A 16,729-nucleotide genomic window follows, 5' to 3' on the forward strand; every position below is an offset into this window, starting at 1 on the left:
GCAACATTTCTCTTGTCTCTTTGAATGGCCTGTCCTCTTCCTCTACCAAAATAGTAGTACCGAAAAGAACGACCTCTCCAGGAAGATGAGCCTGAATAAGGAACAAGTTACTTACCTCTAACTGTTGTTCTCCAGCATGGGTCTGGCATGGATTCACATGCTCATGAATATTCCCCGTCGTCAGGCTGGGAATCCTCGGTAAAGAAAAAATCAGTATCAGTTTCATTTCTGATCTGTCTTTCTTAGTAGTAACCAATCACTGATCTCTGGGTCATACTGCCCCCAGCCAATGACTGCCCTCTCCCTAAGCCCCGCCTCCGGCAGCCCTCCTCAGATTTGGTAGCACGCCAAGTGGCAGTATGACCAAGTGAAGAGCCGCAGAGGGGTAGGCAGGAGGGTTCGCATGTGAATTCATGCCAGACCCATGCTGGAGTACAACAGTTACAGGTAAGTAACTTGTTCCTTCTCCAGCATGGGGTCTGGCATGGGTTCACATGCTCATGAATAAAATAATACATAGCAGTATACACATGCACAACCACGGGAGGTGGCAACAGGCTTAACAGTAAGCAATACAACCACTCAACATTAAGCATCTCTTACCTCCTCACCAGGCTCACCTTAAGCAAACAGGTTGCGCAGCACTGCTTGGCCGACCCTGGACTCCTCCCTGGAGTTCCGATTGACGCAGTAGAATCTTGTGAAGGTGTGCGTCGACTTCCACGCAGCAGCCCTGCAGATGTCCAGCAGGGGCACACCAGACAGGAACGCCGTGGTAGCAGCGATCGCTCTGGTCGAATGGGCTCTCGGACGGCCGGGCAGCAGTCGGTTTGCCAACCGGTGACAATGCATGATGCAGCCGGAGAGCCATCTGGAAATGGAAGTCTTCGATAGAGCCTTCCCTTGATTCACAGACCCAAAGTTCACAAACAGTTGTGACGTCTTCCGAAAACTCTTTGTGCGGTCCACGTAGAACTTCAGCGCTCTAGCTACATCCAGCGAATGCAAAGTCCTCTCGGCCGGCGTCGAAGGCGACGGGAAGAAAACTGGTAACACCAAAGGCTCGTTGAGGTGGAAGTCCGACGGCACCTTGGGCATGAAGGAGGGGTGCGTCCTCAGCACCAGCCTCGTGTCATGAAAAGTCAAGTATGGAGGCTTGCAAGATAGGGCCTGAATCTCTCCCACTCGTCATGCAGAGGTGATGGCCACGAGGAACGCTGTCTTCCATGACAGGAACTTCAAAAGGCGCCAAATGCATAGGCTCGAATGGGGCTCCCATGAGCCTGGTCAGCACCACATTAAGCTCCCACGCCGGTGCAGGAGCCTTCACCGGCGGGAATGAACGGAATAGTCCCTTCATAAATTCCTTCACCAGGCGATGAGACCACAAGGACGCCCGTCCCGTAGTCCTGGTATATCGGGAGATGGCAGCCAGATGTATTTTTATGGAGGCGTGAGCCAGCCCAGCTTTGGCCAGCTGGTCGAACAGGTCGATCTGGGGTTTGCCCCATAGTTGGAAGAGTCGATCCACTTGATCCTGGCGCAGTTCCCACCCGTGGCACGAGCGCAGCTCCCTGCTGAGTGAGTCGGCGATGGTGTTTTTTATTCCTGCCAGGTGGAAGGGAACCAGAAACATCCCCTGGGCGACGGCCCAGTGCCACAGATCCTGGGCCTCCTTGGATAGGGCTGGGGATCTGGTGCCTCCCTGCTTCCGGATGTAGAACATCGTGGTGGTGTTGTCGGTGAAGATCCTCACCACTTTGCCCTTGAGGGACGGAAGGAACGACTTTAGAGCCCAGAACACTGCTCGGAGCTCCAGAATGTTGATGTGGAGAGACCTCTCCTCTGGGAGCCAAAGGCCTCTTGCGTGGAGGCCTCCGGTGTGGGCCCCCCCAAACCTCCAGAGAGGCATCCGTCGTCACCGTCTCCTGAAACGCCGGGATTTGAAATCGCCCACAAGATCGCCCGACGGAACTCCTCGTCGAGAGGGATCCTGTCCTCGAAACAGCCTGTCGCCTGAAGCCAGCGGGCGTCGAGGAACTCCTGTACCGGACGCATCCGAAGTCTGCAGAGGGGTACAAGATAGATGCATGAGGACATCATCCCGAGGAGGGACTTGAAGGACCTCAACCTGGCCACGTCCGTGGGTAGCAGGCGCTGCACCTTGCCCAGGATGGTCTTGGTCCTCTCCTCTGAAGGGGAGGCCAATTGCCCCACTGTATCGAGGTTCGCCCCCAGAAACAGTGCTACTTGCGATGGAACCAGGTGGGATTTGGGGTAGTTGATGGCGAACCCCAGCTCTGTGAGTAACCGGACGGTCCTCGCCGTATGTTCGACGGCGAGTTCCCTCGTCCTTGCCCGGATTAGCCAGTCGTCCAGGTAGGGATAGACGTGGATCCCCTGCAGGCGCAGCCGCACCGCCACTGGTGCCAGGCACTTGGTGAAAACCCTGGGTGCCGACTTTAATCCGAACGATAGGGCTCTGAATTGGTAGTGACGTCCCTGAACCACGAACCTGAGGAACTTCCTGTGCCTTTTTAGAATGGGGATGTGGAAGTAAGCATCCTCCAGGTCCAACGACGATAGGAAGTCGCCTTCCTCCAGCTGTCCCAGCACGTGCTAGAGGGTGACCATTCTGAATTTCTGTGCCTTGATGTACTTGTTTAGCCGACGCAGGTCCAGCATGGGGCGCCAACCGCCTGTCTTCTTTCTGACGAGGAAGTACCTTGAGTACACTCCGGAGCCCCGGAGCCTCCTGGGGACGAGCTCTATGGCACCTTTCTTGAGCATCGCCTTTACCTCCAACAGCAGTTGAGGGACGTGATTCTCCTTCCTGGCCACGGGAGGAATGCGAGGGCACGTCTTTTGGAATTCCAGCGAATGCCCACTGGCCAGGGTGTCCAACACCCAACGATCGGTGGAGATGGACTCCTACACGCTGAAGAACTTCATCAGCCGGCCTACCACCGGGGTGCTTTGGTGGGGGCCCGACAACCCTGCCAGGTCAGTCTTGCTTGGAGCCGGCCTGGCTGCCTTGGCGACGACGGCGGGATCCCCCTTGCTTGCCGTGACCTCTGTAGGCCTCGGGAAAAGGGGTATACCATGTCTCGCCATTGGGTGTTTGTCCCCTATTTCCTGAGGACCCCCTACCCAGATGATCCTCCCTCGCTTGCCCACCCACAGGGTCGGGATCCAAAAGCGTTGGCTTTCCCCTGGTCACCTGAGCACAGTATCCCCAGGGACTACGTTGTGAAACACCCTCTGGTTTTCACAGGACCCATGCAACTGATGTTATGGTCTGCCAAGCTTCCAGACAGGGAGAAATGCACCCGCCCCCACTGCAGTTCCACAGGGTCATTACTGACCATCACTTAGAGAGGTTGTTCTTAGGAAATATTTATTTTTTTGCAAACTTTCCCTCCATAGTTTCCTATGGAACCCCATTTGTTTGCTCTGTTTTCATCCTGTCCTGACTTTTTGACAGGATGTAAAGTCTTCAGCTTTACTTCCCTTGCCTATTGCTCATTGTTATGAGGAAACTGATCAGGCCTGGGAAACTTTGTTTCCCTTTTGAATTCTTGTAGTTTTTAACATTGCACTGCAATGGGGACACTTTTTTTTATCACCCTAGCTGTTTACACATGATTTTTGGTTACTTTTATATGGAGAGTGCGTGAGTGAGATGTGAGGTGTGTGTGAGTGAGATGTGAGGTGTGTGTGAGTGAGGTGTGTGTGAGTGAGGTGTGAGGTGTGAGGTGTGAGGTGTGAGGTGTGAGGTGTGTGTGTGTGTGTGTGTGTGTGTGTGTGTGTGTGTGTGTGTGTGTGTGTGTGTGTGTGTGTGTGTGTGTGTGTGTGTGTTTGTGTGTCTGTGTGTGTGTCTGTGTGTGTGTCTGTGTGTGTGTCTGTGTCTCTGTCTGTCTGTCTGTCTGTCTGTCTGTCTGTCCCAGGAAGGAGGTGGGAGTGTCTCGTCCCAGTCCACAACCTTGGTGCCAGAAAGTCTAGGTGAGGGGCAAGTGTGAAACCAGTAATTGTCCCCGATTGGACAACTACTGGCCATTTGAATAGAGAAAATCTTTACCATTGGTGGGGTTTGACTGGCATCCAGCTCAGATTTTGGATTCAAGGACGTCTGCAGCCATTTCTATCGATCATCGTTGGAGCCAACAATTCCTTGGAGAATAGCAGCATGATGAAGATCCGAAGACGACTACTCTTCCAGCAGCAAGCCCAATGAAGCCCTGCTCCTCTGGCTGATCTCAGAAGACCCTGAGTGGTGCTTCAGCCCTTGGAAAAGTGGGACCAACTAGCCTCGACACCTTTTCGAGGATCCAGCCCTGCATTGTCTTCGGACGTGTCCCTGGATTACCCGGTGGACCGATCAGCTCTCTCACGGGCTACCTCACCAGAAGCGTTGCCATTCCGCGTTCGAGTCTGGAACCTTGGTGGTCGCCAGATGGTGCAATTAGTATCCTTCTCCCTGAATTTCTGCTTTCTACCTGAACGGTAACCTGTTCTGGAGAAGCTGCTATGACCACGACTGGAAGGATGCCTGTGGTCGCCTTGAGGCCTCCTGACCCCACTCACACTCTCCTGAGAAAAAGCCTGGACTTATTCTACCATTGCTACCTTGATTAGGTTTTGCCTAACTCCTCAGAGTGGTTCCATGTGTTAATATCCCCGCAAAAATATCGCAATACAAAAATATCGCCATATTTTTGCAGCGATATTGACCCATGGACCCTGCGGTGGACACCCCTGCAACTCACATATTATTTTCAAATGTGCAGGGGGCTCCCCGCTCCCACAAAATATCCTCCCCAAAAATATCACCTACAGCGAGACAAACGGCCATATGTATGGCAATATTTTTGGTGGGGATATTTTGTAGGGATACCCTCAGATTTCACTGTTCAATAATACTATGGTGGCCTCCTAAAATCTGTTCACCATAGCAAATTCTGGAAAACCATCTTAGCGCAACCCACTCTCTTTCTTACCTCCCTTGCGCCTCCCCACTTTGCCCATCACCTCCATGCCGAGTAGCTCTTCATTCGGCACTGTCAAATCACGAAAAGGCTTAGTTTCTGCTCCCAATACATTCACAAACTGTCCCACATCCAACTAGCGAACTCTATATCTTGCGACTACCCACCTCGCAGGCTGTGATCTTACACCTCTATAACACCTCTCTGTTCCTCGCCCACCTGATACCTTAACATGCTAACATGGCACCACCTCTTCAACCCCATGGCCCTGTAACACTGGAACGCCCTACTTCCTGAGATCAAGAGCTTAAGTAGAGTCTAGACCTACAAGAAAGTTTGAAAAAAGCATGTCAATTGCCTGGGGGAAGCCCGAGACATACAGTGGCAACTTTCCTCCATCTTAATCCTCTCCACCCACCTGTATATGACTACGGTGATACATCCGAAGATGATAGCCTACCCACAGGTGGCCAGTGGACTGCAGTCGCTACTTGATCCTGACGCTCAGAGTGGCTATACTAGACAGGACGTACCGGCGAGGTGACTCTCAGGGAGATTCGATGACATCCTTAAAGGAAACCACATGCCCTCCTCTCCCTTTCAAGGATGTCTTCTTAGTCCCTCATGCCTTAATGGGATACTGTCACACTTACCCCCCCCCCCCACCTCTGTGTAAAGCTAGGGTGTTTAAACCCCAAACTCCTATTAGAGAACCATACTGCTTGCTGGGAAGAGGAAGGGAGTGGTGGAACGGGAAGCTAAGAATCCCCTTCTCCCAAAACATTCAGAAATAATTTGTAAAACCACTGACATAAAGCAGAGTGACTGATTAATGATGATTACAAGGACTGGGCAGCAAACACCACAATATACTGGTTGGGAAATGAATAAGCTGCCCAGGAAGTAAAAAAAGTAAAAATATGGTCTGGTTGCAGCTGACAGCAGGCAGGAGAGAAGAAAGCTGCAGACGCTGAATCACCTCGCAAAGCGTAAAATGGCTGAGCACAGTGTTGAAGGCAGGAGCCGTGGCAGAGATCGGAGAGGCAGGTCAAACGAAGGAATGGTGAAGCGAAGGAGCGGGTGGTCCACTGCTAAGAGAGCCAAGGCTGTGGGGACCACGCATAACGAAAACCAACACCAAGGTACGGCAGCTCTGGAGCAGGCGCATGCGAGAACAGCACAGCAAGGCAGAGAGGAACAAAGAAGTACAACAGACAACCAGTAAGCCCTGGGAATAAAGTAGGGTTACTAGGTTGTCAGCGAACAAAGGTTGCTGCATAGCAACAACAGAAATAGTTGGTAAACATGGAAGAAACGGATGGGTTACCGAGTTGTTAAATAAAGAGAAATGCTTTATAACAGCGCGACAAGCATAAAGTAACAAAATCAATAATGAAGCCAGAGGATTTGGTATGCAAGTTGTTAATGGATTATTAAACCCTAATTGGGGGGAGGAAAGAATAACCAATAAGATAAAGACCTGGCAAGCATCAATACCAAATGAAAGTTGTGGCAAAGTCCTGGAAAGTAGACACACCAGGTGAAGTTAATGAACTGTTTGCATAATAAAGACCTGGACAAAGAGAATGCCAGGTGAAGTTGATTATCTGTGAGATAAAGTGTTAAAGAGTCCTAGCAAGAGGGTATGCCGGATGAAGTAAAGTATTTGTGCAGCAAACTGTTTATATATTAAAGCCCTGGCAGGAGAGTATAGCATGTGAAGTCAAGCATTTGTTTAACAAGGTGTCTGTAAACTAAAGGTCATGACAGGAGAGTACACCAGGTGAAGGTGAAGGTGAAGGTGAAACAAGTGTGCAACGTGACCTGGAAGAACTATGCCCAGGTGGAATTTGATATTGTAAAGGCAACCAGAGAAAGGTCCTTGGTGCAGAGAACTATTGGGAAACTATGAAGAGAATAGGGAAGTCCTTAGGAGAAGACATATCCCTAACAGAACTGTAAAGTATTATAGGAAGAGAAAGCTTGGGGAATGGAGCCAATTCCCCACAAGTGTTGAGGCGCCTAGGGAAGAAGGCTAATCTCTTGGAAGGAGAGCATTGTTCATGAGAAAAGCCTTTATGTTGAATTGGAACTTTTGTGTTGAACTTGAACACCCCCTTTACACCTTTAGAGTTTATTTAGAGAGTGAGGGCCAGAATAGGATTATGTACACAAGACAGATCACCTTTAGAGTTTATTTAGAGCATGAGGACCAGAATAGGATTACGGACACAGGACAGATCTTTAGTTTGGATATCTTGACACTGGACGATATGCTTAATTATCACTATACATTTAACTTATTGCACTGTGTTTCTAATAGAAGCACTATTTCTTGTTGCATAAATATATACAAATACATATTAAATGTTCTTCCCTGATAATGAAAAGGTTGTAGCTTTAATTGAAAATGAGTGCTGTATGCAGCACTTACTGGCGATTTAGACTTCAAACTGCCTGTCAATAGATATACTGTCCTTTGAAGCAATTTACAAAGTTAAAACAATTAAGCTCACATTAAATAACTGCTCATTCTTTACCTTGGGAAGAATAAGTGGGCATTCCAAGCCACATTTGCAAGTTCCATCGGTGAGCAGGTAGGTTTTAACCTGATCTAAGCAGGATAACAAGGAACCACTGGGACTAAAAGAGAAAACAAAAAAATACTTAGCATGAAACAATTTAATGAAGTAATATGTGCAAGTGCATCTAACAGTAAATACACCGATTCATTTGTTTCTCAAAAACCTTTCCATGAATATTTTTCCAATTTTGCTAGGTGCCACTAATTTTAATGCTGTATGTTTTAGTCAAAGGTTTCCACATTTCATATATTGGTGTGCTTTCAACCAGCTTCACTAAAAAAACAAGACTGATACCATTTTGTATGCCCAAAAAAACAATTATTAAACAATTTCTGAGTAAATCATCTTACATTAATAACAGGAATTTTGCAAAGTATACCTCAGGCAGATGTTCTCCCTATTGTTAAATAATAAATGACTCAACATACTTTTTAGCATTGTGGCATGTGACTAGGGGTGAGTGACATTTTTGCCCGCAAAGCGCAGTGAGGAATTCGCACTGGATTCCCCTTACAGATATTCTGTGGAATTAGCATTGCGGTCCACTGGTTTTGTGCAGTTTTGCGCACAGCGCAGCGTTTCCTTCCCATGTTAGTTTTGTGCAGCGCAACGAGAAACCTTGCACGAGTCTTTTTTTATTCTGTGTTAGTTTCATACAGCGACACGTGACGTCGTGCAGGTCTTTTTTTGATCTGTACTAGTTTAGTGCAGAGGGACGAGAAACTTTGTGCAGGTCTTTTTCGATCCATGGTAGTTTCGTGCAGCGGCATGATAAACTTTGTGCAGCTTTTTATTTGATTCGTGGTAGTTTCACGCAGTAGCAGGAGAAACTTCACTTGTTTTATCAAACCGTGCTAGTTTCGCACTTCAGCACAAGAAACTTAAGTGCAGCTTTTTGTTCGATTCGTGGTAGGATCCCAAAGCGGCACAAGAAACATAGTGCCATTCTTTTGAATTTGTGTTAGATTCGCACAGGGGCATGAAAACCTTTGTGCAGCTTTTTGTTCAATTCGTACTAGGTTCCGTAGTGACCACCTTACTCCTAGTCAATAGTCCCCTTTCCGCCATACTTATGGGGACATCTCTCTGTCCTGTGGGACGGGACCGGAGCACTTTGTAAAAAGCATCCACATTTTTCCAAAAATGTGTCCCTCTCTTTCTTGCGCGGGGTCCGGCACAAGGCCATAACCCCGCCCACCTTGGCTCCGCCCCACGCATCGCCCAACAGTCCTTTTCTATCAGCAGGTCAAAGACCCATTACAAATAACAGAGGAACCTTATTAGAGGGGACGGCGGGCGGGCGTATGGAGGAAAGGGGACTATGGACTAGGAATAAGGTGGTCACTACGGTGAGTAACCTGGTAATACTCCTACGTCCCGTCCCCTTTCCTCCATACTTATGGGAGATTCCCAAGCACTCTTTACAGGCACTATGGGTGGATGGAAATAGCCCTTACTGAAACAGGTTTTTCAGTACAGCCTGACCAAACTGAGCGTCAGATCTCGAGCTCATGTCGAGACAATAATGCTTACAGAAAGCAGATGGGGAGGCCCAAGTAGCTGCCCTAGCAATGGTCTGCCAGGGGACATATTTCTGAAAAGCAACCGCAGCTGCCTTACCCCGCACCAGGTGTGCATGAATACCCTTAGGAGGTTTCAGCCCTTGGACGGTGAAGGACTCCGTGATGCAGGCGGCGATCCACCTAGAAATAGTTGCCTTAGACGCTTGCCTGCCCTGGGGGTTACCGAAGGTCACAAAAAGTTGAGAACTCCTAAGCTCAGAAGTCCTGTCCAGGTAGAATTTAAGAGCTCTTCGGACATCAAGACAGTGTAGAACCCTCTCAGCCTCAGAGGCATGGTTCGGAAAAAGACTGGTATGGAGATCAATTGATTCAGGTGGAATTCGATCACCACCTTCGGTAGAAAGGCCGGGTTTGTCCGAAGGACTACCTTGTCCTTGTGAAAGACCAAGAAAGGATGCTCCACCGACAATGGCTGGAGCTCACTCACTCTCCTTGCCGACGTAACGGTGACCAAAAAGGACACCTTCCAAGACAAGTACTTGAGGTCCACCGTAGCCATTGGTTCAAAGGGTTTATGGCACAGCGCCGCCAGGACAACATTTAGGTCCCACGGCGGATGCGGACTATGAACCGGAGGGTAGAGGCGTGTCAAACCTGCAAAATGCCTCTTAACCACTGGGCTACTCAGAGAATACGAGCACTGGTTGTAGAAAGAAAAGCGGAAACCGCTGAAAGGTAAGTCCTGCATGACAGAACATGAACCCCTGAGACTGCTAGGAAGGACACGAAGGACAGCACCATGTCAATCGTGGCCACCCTTGGATCCAACTTCTCCAAACACCAATAACAGAACCTGAGCCATTTACTATTGTACTGAGATCTGGTCGATGGTTTCCTGGATAATGCACATGTTATCCCTAGACAAATTCAGATGCTCTAAAGACTTGAACTCAGGCACCATGCCAAGCTGAGCGATTGTGGGGAGGGGTGCCACGTCTGCTGTTCCCCCTGGTGAAGAAGATCAGGAGTTACTGGTAACCTGAGCGGCGGATACACCGACAGGTGTTTAAGTTCTGAGAACCAAAACCTGGCCGGCCACCACGGGACTACGAGTAGAAGGGAAAAGTTCAGCGAGTTCTTCAACTTCCAGGTCGCACAGTGAATTAGAGGCGGGAAGGCGTAAGCTCTCATGTTTTGCCATGGAATCTCGAGAGCATCCCCCAGAGAGGAGGCTCCCAGCCCCCCTCTGGAGGCATACTGAGGAAGCTTCTTGTTCACCGCCATAGTGAAGAGGTCCACCTCCGGTCTGCCCCAATGCGAGAAAATCCATGAGAGGACCTCTGCTTTCAATTCCCACTTGTAGCTGACCACCGTCCGCCGGCTGAGGGCATCCGCTGTGACATTCAGCTGGCCCGGGTTGTGCACTGCAAGCAGCCAGACACCATGAAGCACGGCCCACTCCCATATCTGGATGGACAGGTCCACAAGGGTGGGGGAGACTTTGTTCCCCCTTGCTTGTTAATGTAATACATTGACACCACGTTGTCCGTGTGTATGCAAACCACCTTGTTGACAATGAGCGGTCTGAACGCCCTGAGCACTAGGAAGATCACCAAGTGATTTATGCGCAGGAGCTTGTCCTGAGGCGATCAGAGGTCCGAGACCTGAAGGAGATCTAATGTCGCATCCCACCCCAGAAGGGAGCGAGTGCGACGTGATCGTCACCGTGCGGGCTGGGTCCTGAAACCTCACGTCCCCCGACAGGTTGCTGAGAGATGACCACCAATCCAGGTCCACTCTCATGGAATCCGGAATCATTATCCGCTTGGAATCCGGGTCCACAGCCTGACGCCAGGAACTCCGAAGAGCCATCTGGGCCCACCTCATCTTGAGACGGGCAAGAGGAAGAGCCAGTACACAAGAGGCCATGAGGCCCAGAAGCCTCTGGAACCACCAGGTCGATATGCTCTTCGACTGCGCAAACATCTGACACGTGGCTAACAGATCTGCCATTCTGTCCCCGGTCAGATACACTCTGCAGTCGATCGTGTTCCAACAAAAACCCAGGAAAATCAGGTCCTGTGAGACCATCATGGAGGATTTCCGCCAGTTCACCGACAGCCCAAGATGGAACAGGAGCTGAAAGAGAGACTGGAAGTTGCCCGCTGCTGCCAGCAGACAAGGGCTGCTTAAGAGCCAGTCGTCCAAATTAGGATACAGATGGATACCCTGTAGACGAAGATAGGCAGCAATCAACGACATCATCTTCGTGAAGACACGCAGCGCCGAGCTGTGGCCAAAAGGAAGCACCCGAAACTGGAAGTGCTCCTCTCCCAAAGAGAAGCATAGATATCTCCTGTATGGGTTCCAAATCAGGATATGCATGTACGCGTCCTGAAGGTCCACAACGCTCAGCGAATTGCCAATCTGTAAGAAGGAGCGAATCTGGCTGGGCGTGATCATCTTGAATTTCTCTTGGGGTAGGAAAAGATTGAACTGGGAAAGGTCTAGGATGGTGAGCAGGCCAGCCTGGTTGGGTTTGGGCATCGTAAACAGCTGGGAGTAGAAGCCCTCCCCTCGCTCCCCAAGGGGAACGGGTTCCACAGCTCTGAGGTCTAGAAGTTTCTGAACTTCGGCCTTGAGGGAGGGTGAGCCTCACAGCTGAAAAGGAGGGTTGAGGGGTGGGGTAGTGGGTAAAGGTAAGCGGAAGCCCGCTCGAGCGACTGACAAGACCCATCTGTCTTCTGTGATGGTCCGCCACACCTCCCAATGAGACGCAATGCGTCCTCCCACCGGGGTCTCGTGCGAGTGCGGAAAACCCTCATTTGGTAGGCTTATAGGTGGCGGTGCCACCTGAACCGGATGAGAAGGCTGAGGAGCGAGAGAAAAACCGCGTGCGCTGTAGTCTACGGCGGTTATTCCCCGCTGGAGTATCCACTCTGCGGAATTTTCAGTCGAGGAAGCCCCTAAAACCAGAGGAGAGTCGACTTTGTGACAACGGCCTCTGGGATTTGAAAGTAGCTTTGACCAGAACAGACAATGATTTAGCCGTCTGAGTGCTATCCTTGGTCTTGGTGAGCTCTACATCAGTAGAAGAATGAACAAGCTCCTTACCATCAAATGGTCTTGCACTTCCTTAGAAAATTTAGTGGCATGTAGCCACGCCTGCCGTGAGGTATCAACCCCCAGCATAAGGCCCTGAGCCGAGGTGTCTACGTGATGAGCCGCAGCCTCCAGGAGATTCTGGGCCAAGACCCTGGCATCGGAAAGGCCTCCTTTGAAGTCCTCCAGCTTCTCGACCGGGATGTGCTCCTCAAACTCCGACAGACCTTTCCACATCCGCATGTTAGCTCCCGCTAATATCAACTTAGCGTTGGCCTGCCTGAGCTGCAAGACCGAGTTGACAAACATTTTTCTCCCTAGGGAGTCAAGGAGCTTGTCCTCCTTTCCCAAGACCCCAGTAGCCGTCGTGGAAGAGGATGCTGCAGGTCTGGATTGCAACGTGGCCGCAGCCACCATTGTGGAGGAGGAAGGCGGTCAAGACGACAGGGCCACCTCTTCCAAGTAATGTAGCCTGTACCTCGCGTCAATCTTTTTATTTACAAAAAGTCCCGAGTGTGGTTTTTCCCAGACTCTTTGGACCTCGGCCAGAACGTCCTTCTGCAGGAACAGGCCGGAACGCTCCAAGGCAGACAGGGTGAACGCCCCAGAAAGCACGCCCTCCTGCGGAGCGGGTGCATCGGGCACCGGAACATCTAAGAAACTCATCATGTCCAGTACCCGGTCATGAAAGGCTGTGATAAGAGCGGGGAAGGTCCTCGTTGTCCTGATCGCCTTGAGGATTATCTGACAGGTCAGGTTTCTGCTGAGCCGTGTCAGGCACTGCCTTGTCCACTGGGGACAATGGAGGCACAGGCGGAAGAGCCGGGGGAGGCACCAAGGGCAACGAGGCGCCGGCGGAACCACCGGAGGAACGGGTGGAGCTGGAGGCGCAGGTGGACATATCTCCTTGAAAAGCCCTTTGAAATATTCCCTCATGCGGTCGGTGCGCATAAGCGCTTGAAATTTACCGAAAAAGGCGTCCTCAGGAGATTGTTTCAGAACCTGAGGAGACCTCTCATAAGGTGGACAAATCCAGGGACGTAATGGGGAAGGGTGCCACACCGGCCCCTCCACCGACGTATCCATATAAATCAAAGGTGCCGCCCGCGCGGGCAACAAAACATTGTGCAGAAGAGGCATCCGGGCGTTCCAATCATAAACCGGCCAGTAAGGATGCGCACAAGGGACCTTAGGTTCACCCAAGGGACTGAGCCCTACACCAGAGGCCGATGGCGTAGTTGTAGGGGTAGCACCTAAAATAGCCGCCGTGGTTGTGGCGGGAACGGGTGCCATTTTGTCCTCATCTGAGGGGAACTGCGGCACGTGAGGAAGTGAGGCAGGGGTCCCCGTTGATGGATCATGGGTCTTAATCTTAGCCTTAACATAAGGAACCTCGGCAGAGCCAGTACTATGAGGCCTGTAATGTTTTTGAGACATACCAACCGACAACTGAGCCTTTGAAAGAAGGACCTCGGCACTGCCGGTAAAAGAAGAACTTTGCTTCTTTGCCCCCTCAACAGATCTGGTGTCACCACAAGAGCGGGAACGGTGAGCAACCGCTTTCACCGACAAGACCTTGTCCGACCTCTCAGAACTGTTGGTAGCTTTAGCCTCTGAACGAGGGACCTCGGACCCAGGCCCGGTAATAGCCTTATCTGCACGAGCCTCCAACATCCGTTCGGCAACAACAAGCCCAGCCAAGGCCCCGGGGCACATCCCAGTCTTGTTTTTGAGGGAAGCCGACAGAGAGGCCTCAGAGCGAGCTCCGGTACCCCACGATTCAGTAGACCTGGGTCTACAAACAGCCCCCACAAGAGGGGCCTCGGAGCGTACTCTGGTGTTCACAGGCCCCTTACGTAGACCCTCGAGAGAAAACTCCGGTAGAATTATTAGGCCCAACGGGCACCTCAGGGCGAACCCTGGTGACAGAGCAATCAACGCCCCTCCCGGACCGAGAGGAACCCGGAAAGGTATCCCCCGGCCGGGGTGCTCTGAAAAGTAAAGAACTTACCAGGCGTTTTTTCTTCTCGTCGATGAACGCCTGAAACTGCGAAGGAGAAGTTTGTCGGAACACCTCCTCCCACCGCTCCAACCAAGTGCCCGGACTGAAAGGGTGTCACAGTAAAAACAGGAGTCCCAACGGTGTTCCGGACCCAAACACTGTAAACAAAGAGGATGGGGATCCGCCCTCGCGAAGCGACGGTGACACGATGAACAATCTGGAAAGTCTAACTTGAAAGACAGACAGACTAATAAACGAACGCTAGCGAGAGCCAGAGAGGAAAAAAGGGAAGAAAATCTTCCGAGGAAGCAAGTGCGTCCGGCCCCGATCGAGCGGAGAAAAGGACTGATGGGCGATGCGCGGGGCGGAGCCAAGGTGGGTGGGGTTACGGCCGCGTGGAAAAATGTGGATGCTATTTACAAAATGTTCCGGTCCCGTCCCACAGGACGGAGAGATGTCCCCATAAGTATGGAGGAAAGGGGACGGGACGTAGGAGTAATTAGTTTCACCTCTAAGACAATATGCAAAAAGTATTTCATTGTATTAAATTCTATCGAATTCTGCAGAATTGAAAGTTGCAAGATAACTATCACTCTTGAGTTGGTACGTTCACAGTTTCCTGTCAAACTTATGGAAATCATGACAAAAATCATTATGACAAACAGTGTTTTAATAAGTGTTCTAGTCTCTTTGAAAATGCTTCAGTCAGGGAACATACTGATTACCCCTCAAAGCTTTCCCAATTTGAAAAATCCTCTCTTATAGCAAGAATCTGCAACCTTGGCTCTCCGGATGTTTTATAATGCAAATCCCACAAGCCCTAACCAGCATAATTAATAGTGAGGGATCATGGATGTCGAAGTCTAAGACATTTGGAGAGATGTACATTGAAGACCCCGATCTTACAGACTGCTAATCATTCAGTGTATTCCCCAGCAGATAATGTTTTCTCGGGAGGAAAGGTGAAGATGAGCGAGAATGCCTAAAGCTTGAGGTCCAAGTGCGTTCTTACATATTTTTTAACTTCATTGTGTAGGGGACTTATTTAAAACCAAATCTGTGTTAAATATAGATACAGAGGTGCTCAAATACCTTCCCGTGTCCTTCAGTAAAATAAAACTAAGGTATTGAGATATGTAATTATAGCATACTCATAAAAGGGGCATTGAAGTCTTTATCAGCAGAAAAAGGGAAGGTAAACTAACAATGAATTACACTTAGTATTGCCCAGACCATATATTATACAATGGAAAACATCAGCAATATATTTGGCTCAAGCTCATATTACAACATAGTTTGAAACTCATTTCATATTTTAAATAAACAAGGATCCAAGTCACAGTAATGAGGGTAAAACCAATCACAATATAGAAATTAATAAGTAACAAATATGTCAGTTGAAGATGTCCCTCTTACACTTTCCGATAGTTCCCTTCCAATTACGAAAATGTTACTCACTATTGTGACTATTCTCCTTCTTTGTATAAATCCACAAGCTGGGCTCAGGGGCAGCCACCGCCTACACCTCCCCTGAAACCCCCTTCAGGCTTCGCCCCTCAGTCCTTTTCCCGCCCCTCAGTCCTTTTCACACCCCTCAGGTAGGTGCCTGACTGATGGCTACATTTTTAAGAGGAGAACGCGGATTGGGGAAAGCAGACTATGGACTAGTAAGAGCCCAGGAGTCACTATAGTAAATATATAAAATGTAATCCTATGCCCCGCCCCCTTTCCTCCATACCGTGGGATATTCCCAAGCACTGACATGAATGGGGGTTGGGGAGGATAGCACTAATTCTAACTTAGATGGAAACGTTTTTAAGGACTGGCTGTCCAAACGTTATCAGCCCTGGAGCTGCTATCTAGACTTAAATGCTTAGAGAAGGCTGAGGGGATAGCCCACGTTGCTGCCTTTACAATAGCATACCAAAGGACAAGACACTGAAACGGAACCAAAGCTGCTTTAGTCCACACTAGATAGGCATGAAGATCCTCAGGAGGAGGCCAACCTTGAACAGAGTAGCTCTCTGTAATACAGAAGACTATGAACGTCAATATCGTGGCCTTAGAAGCCTGTATGCACTTGTTAGGATTACAGAAGAGTTTTTCCAAGGAATCAAAATCCTTAGTTCTGTTAATATAGAATTTAAAAGATGTCAACACATGTAGGCAATAAAAACCCTTTCCGCATCTGAGGCGGGCTTTTGGGGAGAATACTGGTAGTGAGATTTCCTGATTCAAATGGAAATCCAAAATAACCTTAAGAACAAAGGAGAGATGAGTGCAAACCACCACCTTATGCTTGTGGTGCACAGTATAGGGATTCCCAGCAGAAAGAGTCTGGATCTTACTGATTCGCCTTGTTGAGGTGATGACCACCAAAATAGCATTTTTACAGGGGAATATTGATGTAACCAACAGTTTGAATGGTTCAATGCAGACAGCTGTCAAGACCACACTGAGATCCCACTGAAAATGATGTGGACTCCTCAGGGGCATTACAAGTTGACACAAGCCTTCAAAGGGGAGCTTAAC

General features: G+C 49.7%; 1 protein-coding gene across 6 annotated transcripts in view; it reads right to left on the minus strand.

The window, feature by feature from the left end:
* The window catches only part of MBD5 (methyl-CpG binding domain protein 5), an 802,917-nt gene that overhangs the window by 677,612 nt on the left and 108,576 nt on the right, over window positions 1-16,729 (minus strand). For all 6 annotated transcript variants that reach the window (XM_069616504.1, XM_069616508.1, XM_069616506.1 and 3 more), the window contains one exon: window positions 7,526-7,628. In XM_069616504.1, coding sequence (XP_069472605.1) covers window positions 7,526-7,628 — 103 coding nt within the window. The remainder of the gene's footprint in view (window positions 1-7,525; window positions 7,629-16,729) is intronic.

The sequence above is a fragment of the Ambystoma mexicanum genome, chromosome 9 (assembly GCF_040938575.1).
Source record: "Ambystoma mexicanum isolate Mex_15411 chromosome 9, UKY_AmexF1_1, whole genome shotgun sequence".
In the NCBI taxonomy this organism is placed as follows: domain Eukaryota; kingdom Metazoa; phylum Chordata; class Amphibia; order Caudata; family Ambystomatidae; genus Ambystoma; species Ambystoma mexicanum.